The sequence below is a fragment of the Centrocercus urophasianus genome, unplaced genomic scaffold (assembly GCF_019232065.1).
Source record: "Centrocercus urophasianus isolate 14NV4802_14NV808 unplaced genomic scaffold, USGS_Curo_1.0 seq_134, whole genome shotgun sequence".
Lineage (NCBI taxonomy): Eukaryota > Metazoa > Chordata > Aves > Galliformes > Phasianidae > Centrocercus > Centrocercus urophasianus.
In genome coordinates this window covers 1-16,461 of record NW_024884520.1, presented here as the reverse complement: position 1 = coordinate 16,461, position 16,461 = coordinate 1, and the positions used below count along the sequence as shown (strand labels likewise).

The 16,461-nt window shown below is 43.8% G+C and overlaps 1 protein-coding gene across 1 annotated transcript in view; it reads left to right on the top strand.

Moving 5' to 3' along the window:
- Positions 1–11,905, top strand: part of LOC122157395 (ubiquitin-associated protein 2-like) — a 35,952-nt gene extending 24,047 nt beyond the window's left edge. Inside the window, 9 exon segments of the mRNA XM_042813020.1 lie at positions 1,447–1,525; positions 3,017–3,231; positions 4,087–4,186; positions 4,267–4,377; positions 8,619–8,686; positions 9,713–9,808; positions 9,810–9,904; positions 10,844–10,868; positions 10,870–11,905. Of these exon segments, the coding sequence (XP_042668954.1) occupies positions 1,447–1,525; positions 3,017–3,231; positions 4,087–4,186; positions 4,267–4,377; positions 8,619–8,686; positions 9,713–9,808; positions 9,810–9,904; positions 10,844–10,868; positions 10,870–10,935 (855 nt within the window). The 3' untranslated portion in view covers positions 10,936–11,905.
- Positions 11,906–16,461: the final 4,556 nt, after the last annotated feature.

Below are 16,461 nucleotides of genomic sequence, written 5' to 3'. Positions count from 1 at the left end.
ATGATCCTTGAGGTCCCTTCCAACCCGGGTGATTCTGTGATTCTGTGTGTGATTCTGTGACCTAAAGTTTCCTGTAACATATAGTTTAAATACTTTCTTCAGTCATCAGGTTTTTGTTCCAGTTTTGTTTTAAGTTTGTACTTTTTTTTTTAGGTGATTTTTTATCTTTTAGAAAACAAGGCATGGTATAAGCCCTACATTCGTGCTGCAATTATAGCTCTGGCTGTACCCCTGAGTCTTTGGCATCTCGCATGGTCTTTTGCTTTTCCAGGCCCTTTCCTGCTTGAAGATGACAGCTCTGAGCTGAAGGTTGAGAGAGAAGAGCTTTTAGTTGTTGCCTTTAAGTGGAGATGGATACTCAGCTCATAGAGTTTTTCTTCTCTGTGCCTTTACAGTCAAAGTTGTCAAGGTTTTTCAGCTGGCAAGAGGTGGGAGTACTCATGGTTATCAAGACCATGAGGTGTTGAGAAGCTGCTCTTGCTTCTTTGTCAGCAGCCATCTCTTGGACTAAGCGTGTGTGTGTTTTGATGTTTGTTGGCTTTTTTTGTGTTAATTAATATTGTTCTTACTTCTCAGGTCCTAAACTTCCTTTCCTCTAGGTGCTTTGGTAGATCACAGCAGAAGCTTTATCCTGGCTCATAAAATTACCATTAAGAGATGAAGTATTTGTAGATGATATTAAATGTCTATAAAATAGATTTAGTTTGAAATTGAGGTAAGTCTCTAGCTATGTTGTAAGCCTTGGCAGAAGCTCATCTTATAGCTTCCCTTATTTCTAGCTTTTAAAATTCTTATGTTTATAAGACAGGGTTTGTAAGAACTGTTCAGTTGTGTTGTGGTTTAACTTGTCAGGTGGTTAAGCACCACACCCTCGTTTGCTCACTTCCCCCCCTCCCAGTGGGATGGGGGAGAGAATGGAAAATACCAAAGTAGAACTTGTGGGTTGAGATAAAACTACTAAGATAGAGAAAAAGGAAGAGGGAAAAGAAAAGATAATAGTTAAAACAAATATATATATATACATCTGTATTATGTATGTAACAATTGATGCACAAGCAATTGTTTGCCACCCACCAACTGATGCCTAGCTAGCCCCTGAGCAGCAGAAGAGAGAGAAATGAACTCCCACGCCCTTCAAAACTTTCCTTCTACATGATGTCATATGATATGGAACATCCCTTTAGCCAATTCAAGTTAGCTATCCTGATTCTGTCCCATCCCTTGGGCTCCCGCAGCCACTCGCTGGTAGGAGCTGAGAAACTGGAATGGCTCTGTACAACACTGCTTAGCAACAACTAGAAACATTGGTGAGTTATCAACATTGTTTTTTTTCCTAAAACCAAAACATAGCATCATATTGGACACTATGAAGAAAAACAACTCTCTCAGCTGAAACTAAGACACTCTGTTATGGTTTCAATTATTAATAAGTAATGTCTCTTCAAGGATTACTATGGAATTACATTCCCCGCTCCTGCAACCTTGACAGGCAGAGATGGGAGCCTTGCTAACAACCCATACTCAGGTGAGTGCTATTTAAAGGCAAGGATGATAAATTAGATGTGTTTGTTTCTAGATGCAGGTAATCCTTTTGTTACTGAAAGAACAACCATTTTTCCTTCTGTAAGCAATTAAACTCACCAATCCAAAATAGGCAAATAAAAGCAAGCATCTCCTTCTCAACTTTGACATTATTTTTTCTTTGTGGTTTTGGTTGGTAATTCATACATGACCTCTTCTGGGATAAAACTGGGTAGTCTTCCAATGAAAAAGTACAAAATTGTTAAAAATGTAAATGGCAAGGTCATCTTGTGCCCTTCCCAAGCACATACAAGTGCTTGGAAAATACCCAATTGTTTAATCAGTCTTTTCCTTGAAGCTGGCTTTCTTTCCTTTTGTTTTTTGGCAATGGAATAGACCCTTTCAGAGCTCCCTCAGCAGCTCCCCGTGCTTGGTTATTGCTATTTTAGCACTTGTATGTTCCTAACAGGAGCTGCCTCTAACAGGCTCACCCCTGCCCTCCTCAAGTCTAATTGACTTAATTCTCAAAAGCATATGGTCTAAGAAGCCCTTCCTCACTCTTGCTCTTCTCTTGTTCTTCAGTTTTCAGTGTGCAAAGATGAGATTAATGCTATACAGCATATTCAGAAAGTGGTTTTCTTCCACTGCCATCTGATTATAGCTTAAAACTGTAGCCATAGGTATTAGGTGGTATAATTCCTATAATGCCGCTATTAAATGTTGTCATGTTTCTTGGCAACCAACAAAGAAGAATACTGGTTAGGAATGAGATAGATATCATATGTCACTTCCTTACAGAAACAGAACAGAAACAAACGCATGAACGTGCTGCTCTGTAGGCTGTCAGTAAATGCAAGTGTTCTGGACTTTTCTGCTTCATAGTCACTTCTTTTGGGAGGCTGATTTTAGGTCAATAACTAAATTTATTTTCCTACTTCTTTAGTAAGGTGATACACGATGCAAGTGTTGTTTTACTGGCCTTCAGCTAATGTCTCCAGAACTTTGGTGTGAGGAATTGGACATCTAACTGGTCATGCTTCAAAAAATAAACATTGACAAAAATGCCCATCACTGCCTGTAAATCCTAACTTGCTCTCAGACCATGATGCTTGGCTAATCAGTTTAACCTCCAGGAGAGTTACACTTTAACCCAACAACCGTTTTGCACTTTGGCTATTTACCATAGTTCTGCTTTTTAGCATATGTTATTGCAATAATCTGATAGTAATAAACAATGTACTTGAGATAGATAAGTATTAGTGTCTCTGTTTTATCAGTAGATTAGCCATGGTACAGAGTTCTGTGCCACAAACAGGCAATGTCCCTGTGGCTGTCAGGAATAGAGACCGAGAGTTCTTCCCATGAAAACCTGCAGCCTTTCAACTATAGGTTTTGCTCTCTTTTTTTTTTTTTTTTTTTTTTAGCTGTTTATTTGTACTCAGAAGATCCTTGTAGAGAAGCTTTGATCACTTTTCTTCAGTTCTTTCCTTTGTAGGTGATGTAACAAAATTTGGCCGTGGTGATTCTACCTCCCCTGCTCCTGCTACCACTCTAGCCCAGCCACAGCAGAACCAGACACAGACTCACCATACGACTCAGCAGCCCTTCCTCAACCCAACCCTGCCACCGGGGTACAGCTACACTGGGTTACCTTACTATGCTGGTGTGCCAGGCATACCCAGTGCATTCCAGTATGGGCCAACCATGTTTGTAAGTGTGACAGCCTCAACTGTAGTAACCCTCCCTTGATGACTGTTTTTTTCTCTCCCGCAAAACCCAGGTCTTGCTCATCCTGCAAGAGATTCCCCCCCCCCCCCCCAAAAAAAAAAGTTGTGCAAGCATGAGAAGATAACTGTTGTCCCTTCTCCAAGAAAAGAGGAAATTTGGAAAGCCAGAAGTCATGGGTGTATGTTACTGTAAATAGTAGGTAGCTACAGCTCATGGATCTGTAGTGTTCCTGAAAACCCTTAGCAGCCTCTGAAGAGACAAAGGGAGACTCAAAGCTGAATCAGCAAGCTGAGAGTGCCTAGGAAATCCTTTGGAGGAAGGATACCCCAGCCCAGTAGTCTCAGGAAGGAGAAAGTTACTTGGGAAAAGGTGATACTTCAGGCAGAAGGATAGATTAGTATTTTAAGACTAAGTTTTACGAAACAACCTCAGGCAGGAGCTGGTTGGTGTTTCATTTGATTCTGGAGCATGCTGTAGTTATCCCTTTTTGGCTTATGGGTAAGAATTTTCTGCCTGCAGTCAATTTTATTGCATGTATGAGAGAAATGTGCAGCCTATTCTGAGACACAGTTGCACTGTAATGGGAAGAAAGTCCATATGATGCAGGACCAGGGGCAGCTGTAGCAGGAAACTTGTGGCTTGCACAGAGCTGCTAAAACAAGTTAGTACTTGAAGTGTGAACACTGCCTCCCACGTGATCCCAGTGCTCCCAGATCCAAATTACATTTCCCATGTGAGCTGGAGGTGCCTTCCCCACTAGATGACAGAAAGAAGCTTGCTTTTTGTTTGCTGCTCCCCAGCTAACAGCACCTTTTGTTCCCTTTCTCCTTTGTCCAGGTACCTCCAGCACCTGCTAAACAGCACGGAGTCAATTTGAACACTGCCTCCACTCCTTTCCATCAAGCAAGTAGCTATGGGCAGCATGGCTACGGAGCAGGTATGCTTATCACTGCACTGTTCACTGGAGCATCTACAGAGCTACTTGCACACTGTAACACATTGTCTTGTACACACCAGCAGGCTATGATGACTTAACGCAGGGAACAGCAGCTGGAGATTACAGCAAGGGAGGCTACAGTGGGTCATCTCAAGCACAAAGCAAATCTGCTGGCACTGGACCTGGGAAAGGTAATACATGAGACTTGAGGTTACTTTTGAGTGGGATTTAGTAGGGCAAACTACCAGTATTGCCAGTGCTTTGCAGTCAACACAGCAACCAGAGAAACATGCTTAAAATCAAAAATTTCTTATCAGGCAAAGATCTCTGTGAAGAGCAGTTTATTCATTATTGCAATAATGGGCGCACACCCCCTGCTGACAAGGGAGAAATTGTGCAACTAGTCAGTGAAATCCATTCCGTTATATACCCTGGGTCCAACACAGGTAATTCCTTTCCTGGCACTCATCAGTTGAGTGTCTCAAGCTCACAGTCTTCCAACGCTGTTGCTACATTACACTTCCATACAACGTCTGTTACCAGCCTATTGTTTTTAGGTATGTTCTGTGCTTTTCTATGGCGATAGGAGGACAATGTTTCAAAAAATTAGCACATTTGTTCTGTCCTGTGCTAGGCTCTCCCCTACCCTATATAGAATCATAGAATCATAGAATTGCAAGGTTGGAAACGACCTGCAAGATCATCTAGTCCAACCACCCTCCCATTGCTATCAGTACCACAAGCACTAAACCACATCTCGTAGCTCCTCACCCAGGCGCCTCTTGAACGCTACCAGGGAGGGTGACTCCACCACCTCCCTGTGCAGCCATTCCAGTGCCTGACCACCCTTTGAGAGAAAAAGTTTCTCCTAATATCCAACCTAAACCTCCTCTGGTACAACTTCTGGCTGTTTCCTTGGGTCCTACTATTTGCCTGGGAGAAGAGGCCAGACCCTTTTGCACCACAACCTCCCTTCAGGAAGTTGTACAGTGCAATGAGGTCTCCCCTGAGCCTCCTCTTCTCCACACTGAACAATCCCAGCTCCCTCAGCCGCTCCTCATAAGACTTGTGCTCCAGACCCCTCACCAGTTTCATTGCCCTTCTCTGCACACGTTCCAGGGCCTCAATGTCTTTCTTGTAGTGAGGGCCCAAAACTGAACACAATACTTGAGGTGCAGCCTCACCAGTGCTGAGTACAGGGGGACGATTACCTCCCAATATAATTACCTTACCTATTGCCTGTGCCATTTCTACCCAGGTCAGAATGCCCCAGTCTCAACTTTACTCTGTTCGGCAGCTTTCTTTGTGAAAAACAACTTATCCTATGCTACATACAGAAATACTGGAAATGTCCACTGCAAAAACACAGTCTACCTCTCACAACAGGATACAGATCCAAGCTGTTTCTCCACCTCCTGTGTACAAAATGCTTTTTTGTTTTTTAATGGCCCAAGTTATTCCTTCTAAATCTAGTGGCTGAACTTCACATAAGGATTTGTGTGGTTGATGTGCAGCTTTATCTCCAGTTACCACATAATTGAGGTCTTTTTCCTGCCAAAGATGTCTTTGGTGAAGAATAAATGGTCTTGTAGTGTCATTGAAGTCTAAGATGCTGGATGCTACTGCTGAAATGGTCCTCTACCAATTGCTGACTGGATTTTGAGTTTGCTGGTAGGCATCTGAGTTAGCTGTGTATTCAGAGTGAGCAGGGCAGTTCACACATCTCTGGGCTGTTGTTTCAGCTGCTCTCTATATGCTCTGTAACTTATTGCATTGTTTCATACCTGGAAATGTTTCCTCTGTAACTGTAAAAGATAAGGGATGTACATAGCTTATGAAAGCTTTATTCTGCACATGCTGGTTAGACCTGAGAAATGTATACTGAACTGCTTAGCACTAACTAGTTCATCTTTGAGCTTAAGCAAATACCAAGCATTTACCATGCATCTGAAACACCAACTGGAGTGTTCAGTATGTAAGTCTTCAACCAAGAGCTGGTCATGCTCTTCTGCGTGGCCTGTGAAATGGAGTGATATCCTAGGAAGAGTAGTCTTAGAACAGTGCAAACCCCAGTTCAGTCCTTTGATTCAGTGGCCAAAGAAACTGCTGCTTTTATTCAGATCCAAGTGAAGTGATCAGATCTGATCTTTATAAAACCACGAGTGGACAGTTGTCAGCAGTTTATGGGCTACTTTGGCCCTGTTCCATGAATAGTGGGGTGGGAGGATCCACAGATCCACACCCCAGAAAGGGAAAAGGGAAAGGATAGAAAGATGGGCCTAAAAACAAAACAGCAGCAATGATCTGAGGAGAAACAAACTAATTTAGTAAATAAGATATCGGAATGCAAGATAACACACTATAATACAATATAACACAATATAATAAGAATTGAAACTCATTAATGAAATAAAATGAGAGTGTCCGAAAGGCAAAGGCCTTACTCTAATGGTGTGATGAGACAGCACCCACAACAGAGACAAGCCAAATGATTAAAAAGAGGGGCTTTCAGGTGACTTACAAAGGCCTTTGATCTTATCCCCCTAAGCCAAAATGATAACAGAACAGCAAACAGTCCTCTGGGGAATGTAGTAGTTCTTCTCTTCTGGGACAGGTACCCAGAACTGGAGTATTAACTCTTTAACTCCCAGTGAACTGCATGATGTGGAATACCAACAACTAAACATCATAAAACCATGACATTCCACCCCTTATTCTACATCACTACATCATGCTCAATATATGCAAACAAAAAGCAATAATTAACAAGCATTACATACACTCACACACACATGAGTATATATACATGAAATTGCTGACTGCACTCCCCCAACATCAAATTCCCTTGAGGTACACACTGAACATCCCCGTTTCTCTGCATCACCCACCAAGTGGACCCAGGTCCCAGGGCAAAAACAGTTCCACGCAGAGGTTTGCCCTTCCCAGAACCTGGAAAGACCCAAACCGCTTTTCCCAACACGTTCTTCACATGTACTACAGGAACCTTATCTCCCTTGACAGTATGTAGGGAGCCAGCAGGACCATCGCGACTGATTGATCCTCTGGTATTGACCAACCAGGTGGCTTCTGCCAAATGCTTCTCCCAGTGCTTAAATGTTCCGCCACCCAGTGCTTTTAGCATCGTTTTTAACAATCCATTGTAGCGTTCAATTTTACCAGAGGCTGGTGCATGATAGGGAATATGGTAAATCCACTCAATGCCATGATCTTTGGCCCAAGTATTTACAAGAGAATTTTTGAAATGAGTCCCATTATCTGACTCAATCCTTTCTGGGGTGCCATGTCGCCACAGGACTTGTTTCTCGAGACCTAATATGGTGTTTCGGGCGGTAGCATGGGGTACTGCATGTGTTTCAAGCCACCCAGTGGTTGCCTCCACCATAGTAAGCACATAATGCTTACCATTGCGAGATCGTGGCAAGGTGATAGAATCAACCTGCCATGCCTCCCATATTTGTACTTTTGCCATCGCCCTTCCTCCCAGAGAGGTTTCATCCTCTTGGCTTGTTTGATGATGGCACATGTTTCACAGTCATTGATAACCTGTGCAATGGCATCCATAGTTAAGTCCACCCCTCGGTCTCTAGCCCATTTGTATGTTGCATCTTTTCCTTGGTGGCCAGATGATCGAAAATAGGGACCATCAGGTGACCTACAACGGCCTTTTATCTTTTCCCACTAAGCGGAAATGATAACAGAACAGCAAACAGTCCTCTGGGGGATGTAGTAGTTCTCTTCCTGGACAGGTGCCTGGACCTGGAGCATTAAGTATTTAACTCCCAGTGCACTACATGATGTTATGGTCTGGAATACCGATTACCAAAAATCATAATACCATGACAACAGTTTGAGTCACCTTGCTGGTGAGTGAATGTTTCTGAGCCTTTTGTGGCACCAACTGACCCAGGTGGAAGCCAGCCTTAGTCAGTGATATTAATTCTGCAGGGGCAGTGGAGCAGATCTCATCCTTGGGCATGGATGTGAAAGGACAGGGACACAAGCTTGTAGCAGATGCTGAAGCTCATTGCTCAGCAGACTACTGGAAAGCTCTTGAATGCCATGAGAGCCAAATGTATCCCTAATCCTAGGGGAAAACTGGCTTTCTGCAAGCTAAATGAGTGTTCAGCACAGCCAGCTGCTGCCCAACGAAGTGCATTTGAATCCCAGCTACATGCATGTAGTGGACATGGATAACTTATCCCAGTGGGCTGATTTCCTGCATTATAGCATGAGCAAGGAACTGAGCCCTTCTTCCTGCTCCCGTATGGAGCACAGAGCAGGCCTAAGGGCATGTGGGGCGGTAGCCTGTGGGTCCAGGTGCCTTCACTGAGTACCAGGACCAAAGCTAAGTGTAGAGTTCCAGTTGGGTATTGCTTGGCTTTTTCATTGTCAGTGGCTTCTTGTTTTCTAGGTGTTTCTGTAACTTCAAGTAACACAGGTGTGCCTGATATCAGTGGCTCTGTCTATAACAAGACTCAGGTGAGAATTGCTGGATCCTCCTTCCTGTTGGTCTGAGACCAGGCTGGTGGCTCCTTGCTTATGGGTGTGATGGCACTCTGCTGGATCTGTGGCAGCTGGGGGCAGTTTCTAAACCAGTTGGTCTTGGGGTCAGCAGACTTGAGCTTTTCTTATACTGGCTCTGCATGCTGCTAGAGAGGAGTCTTGTTCTCCATCCTGCTGCTTTTGCCTCATCAGTTCCTGGCCAAAGCTGCTGTCACAGATGCAGAGCTCCCTGCACTGTCACATGCTGCTTCATGTATGCTGTGCCCTGAGCACAAATAAAATGTGATAGCACCAGTGTTTTTAGAAAGTAGCCCTCAAAGCAGATGAGTTAAGATGTTTGCTTTTCTCCAGCTAGACCAGTCAGTAGCACCCACTGCTATACCTGAGGATCTCTCTGATGGGTACCAGCACCCCTCTGCTTCACCTCTGTCTATTATTTTGTGTACAGGTTCCCAAAGAGAGTAGAAAGCACTTCAAGCTGTGTTGTGCAGTGGGGTTACATCCAGCTCCTTTCCTTATCCTTGAATCTTCTGTCAGGGCAGTCAGACTCATTGTGTGTCTGACTGTGATCTGTGCCCATGGGTAGGACGCCAGCTCTCAGTTACATGCATAGCATTAGCTTTGGCCTGGGGAAAAAAAACAGTGCAATTTCTTCTTGTCTTTTTGTTGAGCTGCTCTGAGGTCAAGTACACAAGATGTGAAGGATGGATTTCAAGCAGCTGCTGCTAACCCATATCCCACTAAGTAAAAAGAGGTCAGGGAAAAAAAGGAAAACAGTAGTCAATGAAGTAAAACAATTTTAAAAGTTATGATCATTAGAGCAGAAATAAGGATGAAAATGAGTTGAAACTCACTCATCTACTAAATTGCTCACAGATGTTCAGTCTGACTTGCTCATGGGATTGACAAAAGGTACAGGAATCTGTGTTCAGGTCATTCTTGTTTGGTTGCTGTGGGGCTGTTCCCACTGGTCATTGATGTTTCCCATTACTTCCTGTGCAGACGTTTGATAAGCAGGGATTCCATGCTGGCACACCACCTCCTTTCAGCATGCCCTCTGCTCTTGGATCTACTGGGCCCCTGAACCCTGGTGCTGCCCCAGGTTATGCTCCAGCTCCTTTTCTCCATATCCTGCCTGCACATCAGCAGCCTCATTCACAGATGTTGCATCATCATCTTCAGCAAGATGGGCAGGTGAGTCAGCCCTTGCTGCCTTCACAAAGTGAGATTGTTCCCACCTACCTCCTAGAATGGGATTTTTGGTTTGTGTGTGGTGTTTTTTTTAATTTTTTTTTCTTTGTTCAAGTGCCTTGGCAGGATTGCAGACTACATGCTGTTTACCAGCTAGGGGAGGGCTGTGGGGTAGGTCCTGCTTGGAAGATGCTATTGTAATGTAGGGTGCAGGGGATGTGAAGCTGAGACAGGTGCTGCTGATCCCTGGACATGAGCACTGTGATTGGGGGGAAAAAATACAAGCAACCCCTTGCAAAGATTGCATGTCAGCTCCCATTTCTGATTTGATTTCACCAACAAATGTGTTTCCTTTCCTCACTATAAAATGTTCACTGAAAGGAGAAAAAAAATGTTATGCTTTGGAGTCCAGAAATAGAAAATGACTGTTCTCTCTTTTATATACTTGACTGGTGTACTGTCTCTGTTCACACTGAGAGTGCTCCTTTCCTTCCTGCAGCTCTACTGTTTTACTTCTTGTGGTCTGATGCTGTTTTACAACACAGAGAAGCTAACCTTGAGAGAGATTAAACATTTGTTTAATTTGTTTGTTTTTTTGGGGGGGAGGTTACAACTCAACTCTAGCATCTCCCAGTGTTATTATTCCAGCTGTGTCCTTCTGCAGTGAAGGAATGATAGCATCCAGAGTGGCGACACTTGGCTGGGAATGGGGCTGGGTGGGTGTATCCCTGGGTTCCTGCTTGATGTCTTTGTTGGCCACTGGCTCATAAGATGTCAGATCTGGGTCTGATGAGCTGTATTAGGGGATGCTGGGGAGCAGCAGCTCTCTTGGTACTGTACTGATGAGCTTGTCTTCCATCTTCCTGGGGGCCTGTAGGTTCTATGGGTCCTGCAGTACGGTAGCAGTTGATGCTGATGGTTTGCTTTCTTTTGGTTTGCTAGGGTGGATCCAGCCAGCGCAACCAGCCCAGCACCATGCAGCAAAAGTCTCAGGCTACCAAAACTGCCTATGGCACTTCTCCATACTGGACTAACTAAATGTGAAAGGAGAAGAGAGGAAAGAAAAAAAAAAAAAATACTGAAGCCCAAACCCATTCCTGAAATTAGTAGAAGTAACTGGTCAGCCAACCATCTGTGTGGGGAGAATTGTAGCCAGCCATCCTCTGTGTGACTAGCCTGCTTCCTCTTTGAGTTGCTGTTGTATGTAATATATTTATGTATTTGTAAATGTAACAGAGCCTAAATGTGGTTTTCTGCATCTTGAAGCCTGTTTTATTTTCTTTGTAGGAAGACTAATTATTCACTTCCTGTATACACCAAGGCCTCCTTCCTTGTTTTTCAAGCTTTATGGGCATTATGACTGTGCCATTTTTATTGGAGCTATTTATTTAGTGCAATTCTAAATTCAGGCAAATACGGAGGCCTGGCTTTTAAAAGAGAATCAAGATGTATCCTGTTTGTTTGACTTCTGCCCCCACCCACCAGTATAGCTGTTATTTTGCAGATGAACTCAGGGGCGGTTAGGTCACCTCTTTATTTTTTAATTTTTAAATAAATAATAAGAAAAAACTTTTGGTTTTGGTTTTGTTTCTCAAGCAAGAGACTTTGAATGGCTCATTGGGTCCTGGACCCTCCTTTGCATCATCAAAGGCAAAAACTATGTAAGACTGTCTTAAAACTATAAGCTATTTCTTGTACCTCTTCTTGGCCTGAGCCACCCTGCCCAGGATTGACAGAGTGGCTGGATGAAAACTTCACCTGTTCTTCCTTTTTTAAAACAAAGGCCAGAGAAGCAACTCCTGGTACTTGTGTTATGTACCAGTGCAGTGAACGTTTTAGGAGTTTCTTTTTAGCCCTTCCCCTTATCTAATAAAAGATATGAGCATATCACGTGTTTGTCTGCTTTTCAAAGGCTCAAGGAACAGTTTTGCTTGTACAGCTTGTCCTTTTCTACCTCATCCCGCAGCAACCAGAGTAAAGCTCAGCAGGAAGGGGGTGCTGTGGAACAGGACAAAGGGGAAGGAAGGGGTCTGACGGAGGGCCTGGGGCAAAGACAGAGTACACTGCCACCTGCCATGAGCTGCTGCTGTCTACCTCTGGTGCCCTCCATCATCACGCTCTATCTTAGTCTCAGCAGCAGCAGCGAATTTAGGTAAGGAGGAAATGAATCTGAAGTATCACCCAGTGTTACTGTGCTGTACAATCAATGAATATACAGATGACATAATATATTAGAAAGCTTGGCTTACGTAATTAATATACTAGAGCAGAAAAGGACACTCACCCTATCCTGGGCTCACATAAGAAACTCCAGTGGAGTGGATCTCCAAAAGAACTCCTTCCCACTAGTAGTCAGCACTCAAATGGGTCTAGGAGAGGTGCAGCCAGGCTCCACCCCTTCCAGCAGCACAGCTGAATTGCCTTCACCTGTGCTCCGTAGCTGACTAATTGCTTGCCTCAGGTGATCAATCAGAGGTTCAGGCCATGATTCAGCATTTCCCATACATGTGCCTATGAGAAAGTGCTGCTTCTATGTGCAAGTGCTGAGAGGAAGGTCAGAGATGAAGGCTTCCTCCCAAGGGATGGATCCTGCCCCAGGTTCAACTTTGGGAGTCTGGCAGTTCATGGCAGCAGAGAAGGTGGTAAATGTGAAGCCATATTTGGACAAGCAGCAGATACAAGCTGGTTTTTTGTATTGCTTTTTAAACACTTTGCTGTTACTGTTACTGTAGTTAACAAAATACGCAAGTTAGAGATGTAGTCAATGAAATACGTAAAGCGGGGGCTGTCAAGGTCACCAGGCGTAATAGGATCTGCGGAGGCCCCTTGTGTGGTTAATGGAATATGTAAAAGGAGGGCTGTGGAAGATATCAGGCTCTGCGGGGGCTCCTTGACTCATGAGAAACCATGATGAGACATGGCAAGACAAGACATGCCACACGTCTATTGGGCACAGATAACCGTAGCAAGGGTGATTGGTAGCACTGTGATATAAGGGAGAGCTATAAGAAGAGTGTGTTGCTTGCAATAAATGCCATTTTGCCGCTCACCACATTGGTGTGCTGAATAGCGAACAAATGGATCAGGCCTAGCACGGGACCAACTTGGTCAGGCACTGGGCCTGAGGCTGTCAGGCCACTGCGGGCCGGGCGGACCACAACTTAAGTTACCGTGAGAAACTGCGACATGTTACAATATTGACAAGAGTGACAACTTCTTACTGTGAGAACCACTTTTTCTCTCTCTCATTTGAGTTATTAATTGTAACTCTCTTATTATCATCTTACATTATTTTACCATTTATAGTAAATTTGTTATCTGTCGTTATCTTAATTGGGTCATCTTACTTTCCTTCTCTCCAAAAGAGGAGAAAGGGGCCCCCTTGCCCTCCTTGCCCTGTCATGCTTGAAATCATGACAGATAGTGGTGCCCAATGTGGGGCGCAACAACTGATTTAGATAAGAGATCTGCCAATAGCGTATTAGAACTTTTATTAAAATTTTTGGCCCAGTGCTAATTTTTGAGAAACTTTTGCCACTGAGCCAATATTCCCAAAAGGTTTTGGCATTGTACCAACTTGCTGTTTTCCACCTAAAAAACAATAAATTATTGTTTTTCTGTTTAAAAATGTTCTTTAGGGGGCTTCACACAACTGTACTCCAGATTGTGGTTCTTAAAACCTATTGGTTCCTTTTTAAGATAGTCAAAATACTTGTTGGGTTTGCATGCACGTAACGCTATAACACAGTGGAAAGCACAATAATAGCAGGCTGACAAAGCCCTAGGCTGCAGCATGTCAGAATAAGCCCAAGTGCACCAGCTGCAGATGCAGAAACAAAAGAAAAAAGCTACTTACCTGTGGGAATACAAGAAAGAATATTCAGAATATTCAGAGCAGAAGCGGTGGAGCAAGATAGATGGCATGAGAAAGCAAGGCTGAGAACCAAGGAAGGCTCCAGGAGAGAAAAACAGAAGCCAAATCAGCTGCGTGATGGCCGCATGATAATGACCCTGATTGGAGAAAGGGTGTGTGGCTAGGAAGGACTGGTGTCTGATTCAATAAGTGCATGCATGCACAGCTGAGGAGTGTGCGTGGAATGTTTTGTTGACATGTAAAGGGCGGTGGGAAAGTTACAAGAGAAAGCTATGGAATATTGTCATGGTTTTGTAATTTTTGGCTTTCGGTATTCCACATCATAACATCATGTGGGGCACTGGGACTTTCACTGTCAGTGCTCAAGTCCTGGGTACCTGCCCAGAAGAGAAGAAGAACTACATTCCCCAGGGGACCTTGCGGTCAGGGAGAGGAGGTTTAACTCCTGGCAAGGTCACTTGAGTTCTCTTTCTCGCCTGCCCTTCGTCGTGGGCGCTGCTCCCGTCTCCCTGCTGCTCAACTGCACTGCGCATCTCACCTCAGCGTTGTGCTGAGGCCTATCCACCTTTCGGACATTCTCTCTCTCTCATTATATTTGATTTATTAGCTTCAATTCTGATTATATTGTATTATAGTGTGTTCTCTTGCATTCCGATAATATACTTAGTAAATTACTTTGTTTATCCTCAGATCGGTGCCGCTGTTTTTAATTATTTTGGGGTCCCCTGTTTCCTTTTTTTTCCAGAGGCGTGGATCTGTGGATTCCCTCCACCCCGCTCGTCACGGAACCGGGCCGAACCAGCCCCTAAACCGTTGACAAATATATATAAGGAATGTTAGAACCTGCAATAAACAATTTGGATTGCTCACATAACAGAATGTACTTCATACACTGCACTTACTCTTGAAAAGCCTCAGGAATGCAGCAATCTCCAGCAAAATAGCCTTACTTCCACTGCCAACCCTTAAATGAGGTCTGGGAAGGAGTGGATCCTGGCTCCACCCCTTCCAGTCACTCAGGTGCATTGCATGCACCTGAGCACCCCTTGGTTGGCTCTGCCTTCCCACCAGGTGCTCCATAACTGCTTCAAGCTCTGACTTAGCATTTCTGCTGCAATGCATGTTCAAAAAATTAGGCTCACTAAAAGTGAGTCTGTGTGGTACTTGGATGTAAGGGGACATAATTCAGGCATGACAGCTGACAGTCCAGAGTTGTAGCAGTCCTCTGGGATGGAAAATACTAAACATCTTAAATATCATTTTCCATTTCCTCTCTCCCCATTTTTGGACTGCCTGGACAATTACCACTGAATGTGATTGGCATTATTTTTAATACCTTATTCTCCCTTTGTACCTACCAGAATCAGAGGGAACCTGAACCCCAAGGCTGGAAAAAACAAAGAGTACTGAATGGCAGGGGATGTGGGAGAATTTGAGAGAGAGTTTAAAGGAGTGGGCACCCTCGGTGTCATGGAACATTACTTCTGAAAACCTGCAGAACCCTGAGAGTTTAGGCAGGTACTTAAGGGAGGAAGGGTGCAGTTCTGGCAAATTTAGGGAGGCACAAATTATTTGGGGTTTGGCAAATGCCTACCAAGCTCTTTTTAACACTATACAATAGGAGAGTGAGGAAGAAGATATTCCCAGAGCTGAGACTACTCAGACAGAAAGAAAACCCATATCAGTATCAGTTGTTCCCGTGGAAGGAAATAAATGGTGACAAATGACATCTCGCTTAGAACAGACAGAAGAAGAAGGGGAAGAAAAAGAGGAAGAAGATGCAGGGGAGGGGCCTTCAACTAGATTTGGTAAAGAGACCCACTAAGAGAAAACTGATGGAAAGATGTGAAGATGATGATATGGTACCCAAGATAAACAACTAGACTAACGAGGAAGCGGGTATCAGTACTTAAGAGAACTGGCTGTAGTGGAGATGGTGTACAATGACAATTTCGATCCTAATGACCTGCATGACTTTCATGACCCCAACAATGTATGGTGTTCACTAATTATGTGGAGAAAACTGACACAAGCTGCACCAGTAATGTTTGCCAGTATACTAAGAGCAAAGAAATAGAAAGTGGGTGAATGACTTCAGGTGGATGAGCTAAGTTCTGATGTTTGGGACCATCAAGACAATATCGCAAATATGGCCTCAAACTTACAGGATGTTATAGCAACTATGAAAAGTTGGTCCACAGATGTCCTAGAATTAAAAAATACACTTAACTACCCACAGGTATTAGCCAATATTAACCAATTTTAGTTGTTAAGAGTAGAATCCCTCCTACTGAAGCAGGAAATAGTAGTTGACTTGCACCTTGCAATACCTTATGGTTTTACCTATGTGATTCTGGTGAGGATATGGAGAGGTGGGATGGAAAACCTACCTCGGTCCCATGGGTCCAGGTAAAAGAGTCACAAGACCGTTCCTGTGCCTACTGATAATTAGAAGGGTCCTGCCTCCAATTGGGAGGGGGTTGCAAGGCACAACCGAATGTACTGATGTCAAAGGTTTATAGACTGATTTAGCCTGGTTCCGTAATGAGAGGGTAAGAGGGACCCTCAGATACACACCTCTGTAAAGGGGAAACAGGATAAAGGGAAAAAGGGGAGATAGATGTTGCCCCAAAACAAAACAGCAGCAACAATCCAAGGAGAAACAAACAAACTTACAAAATGTCAT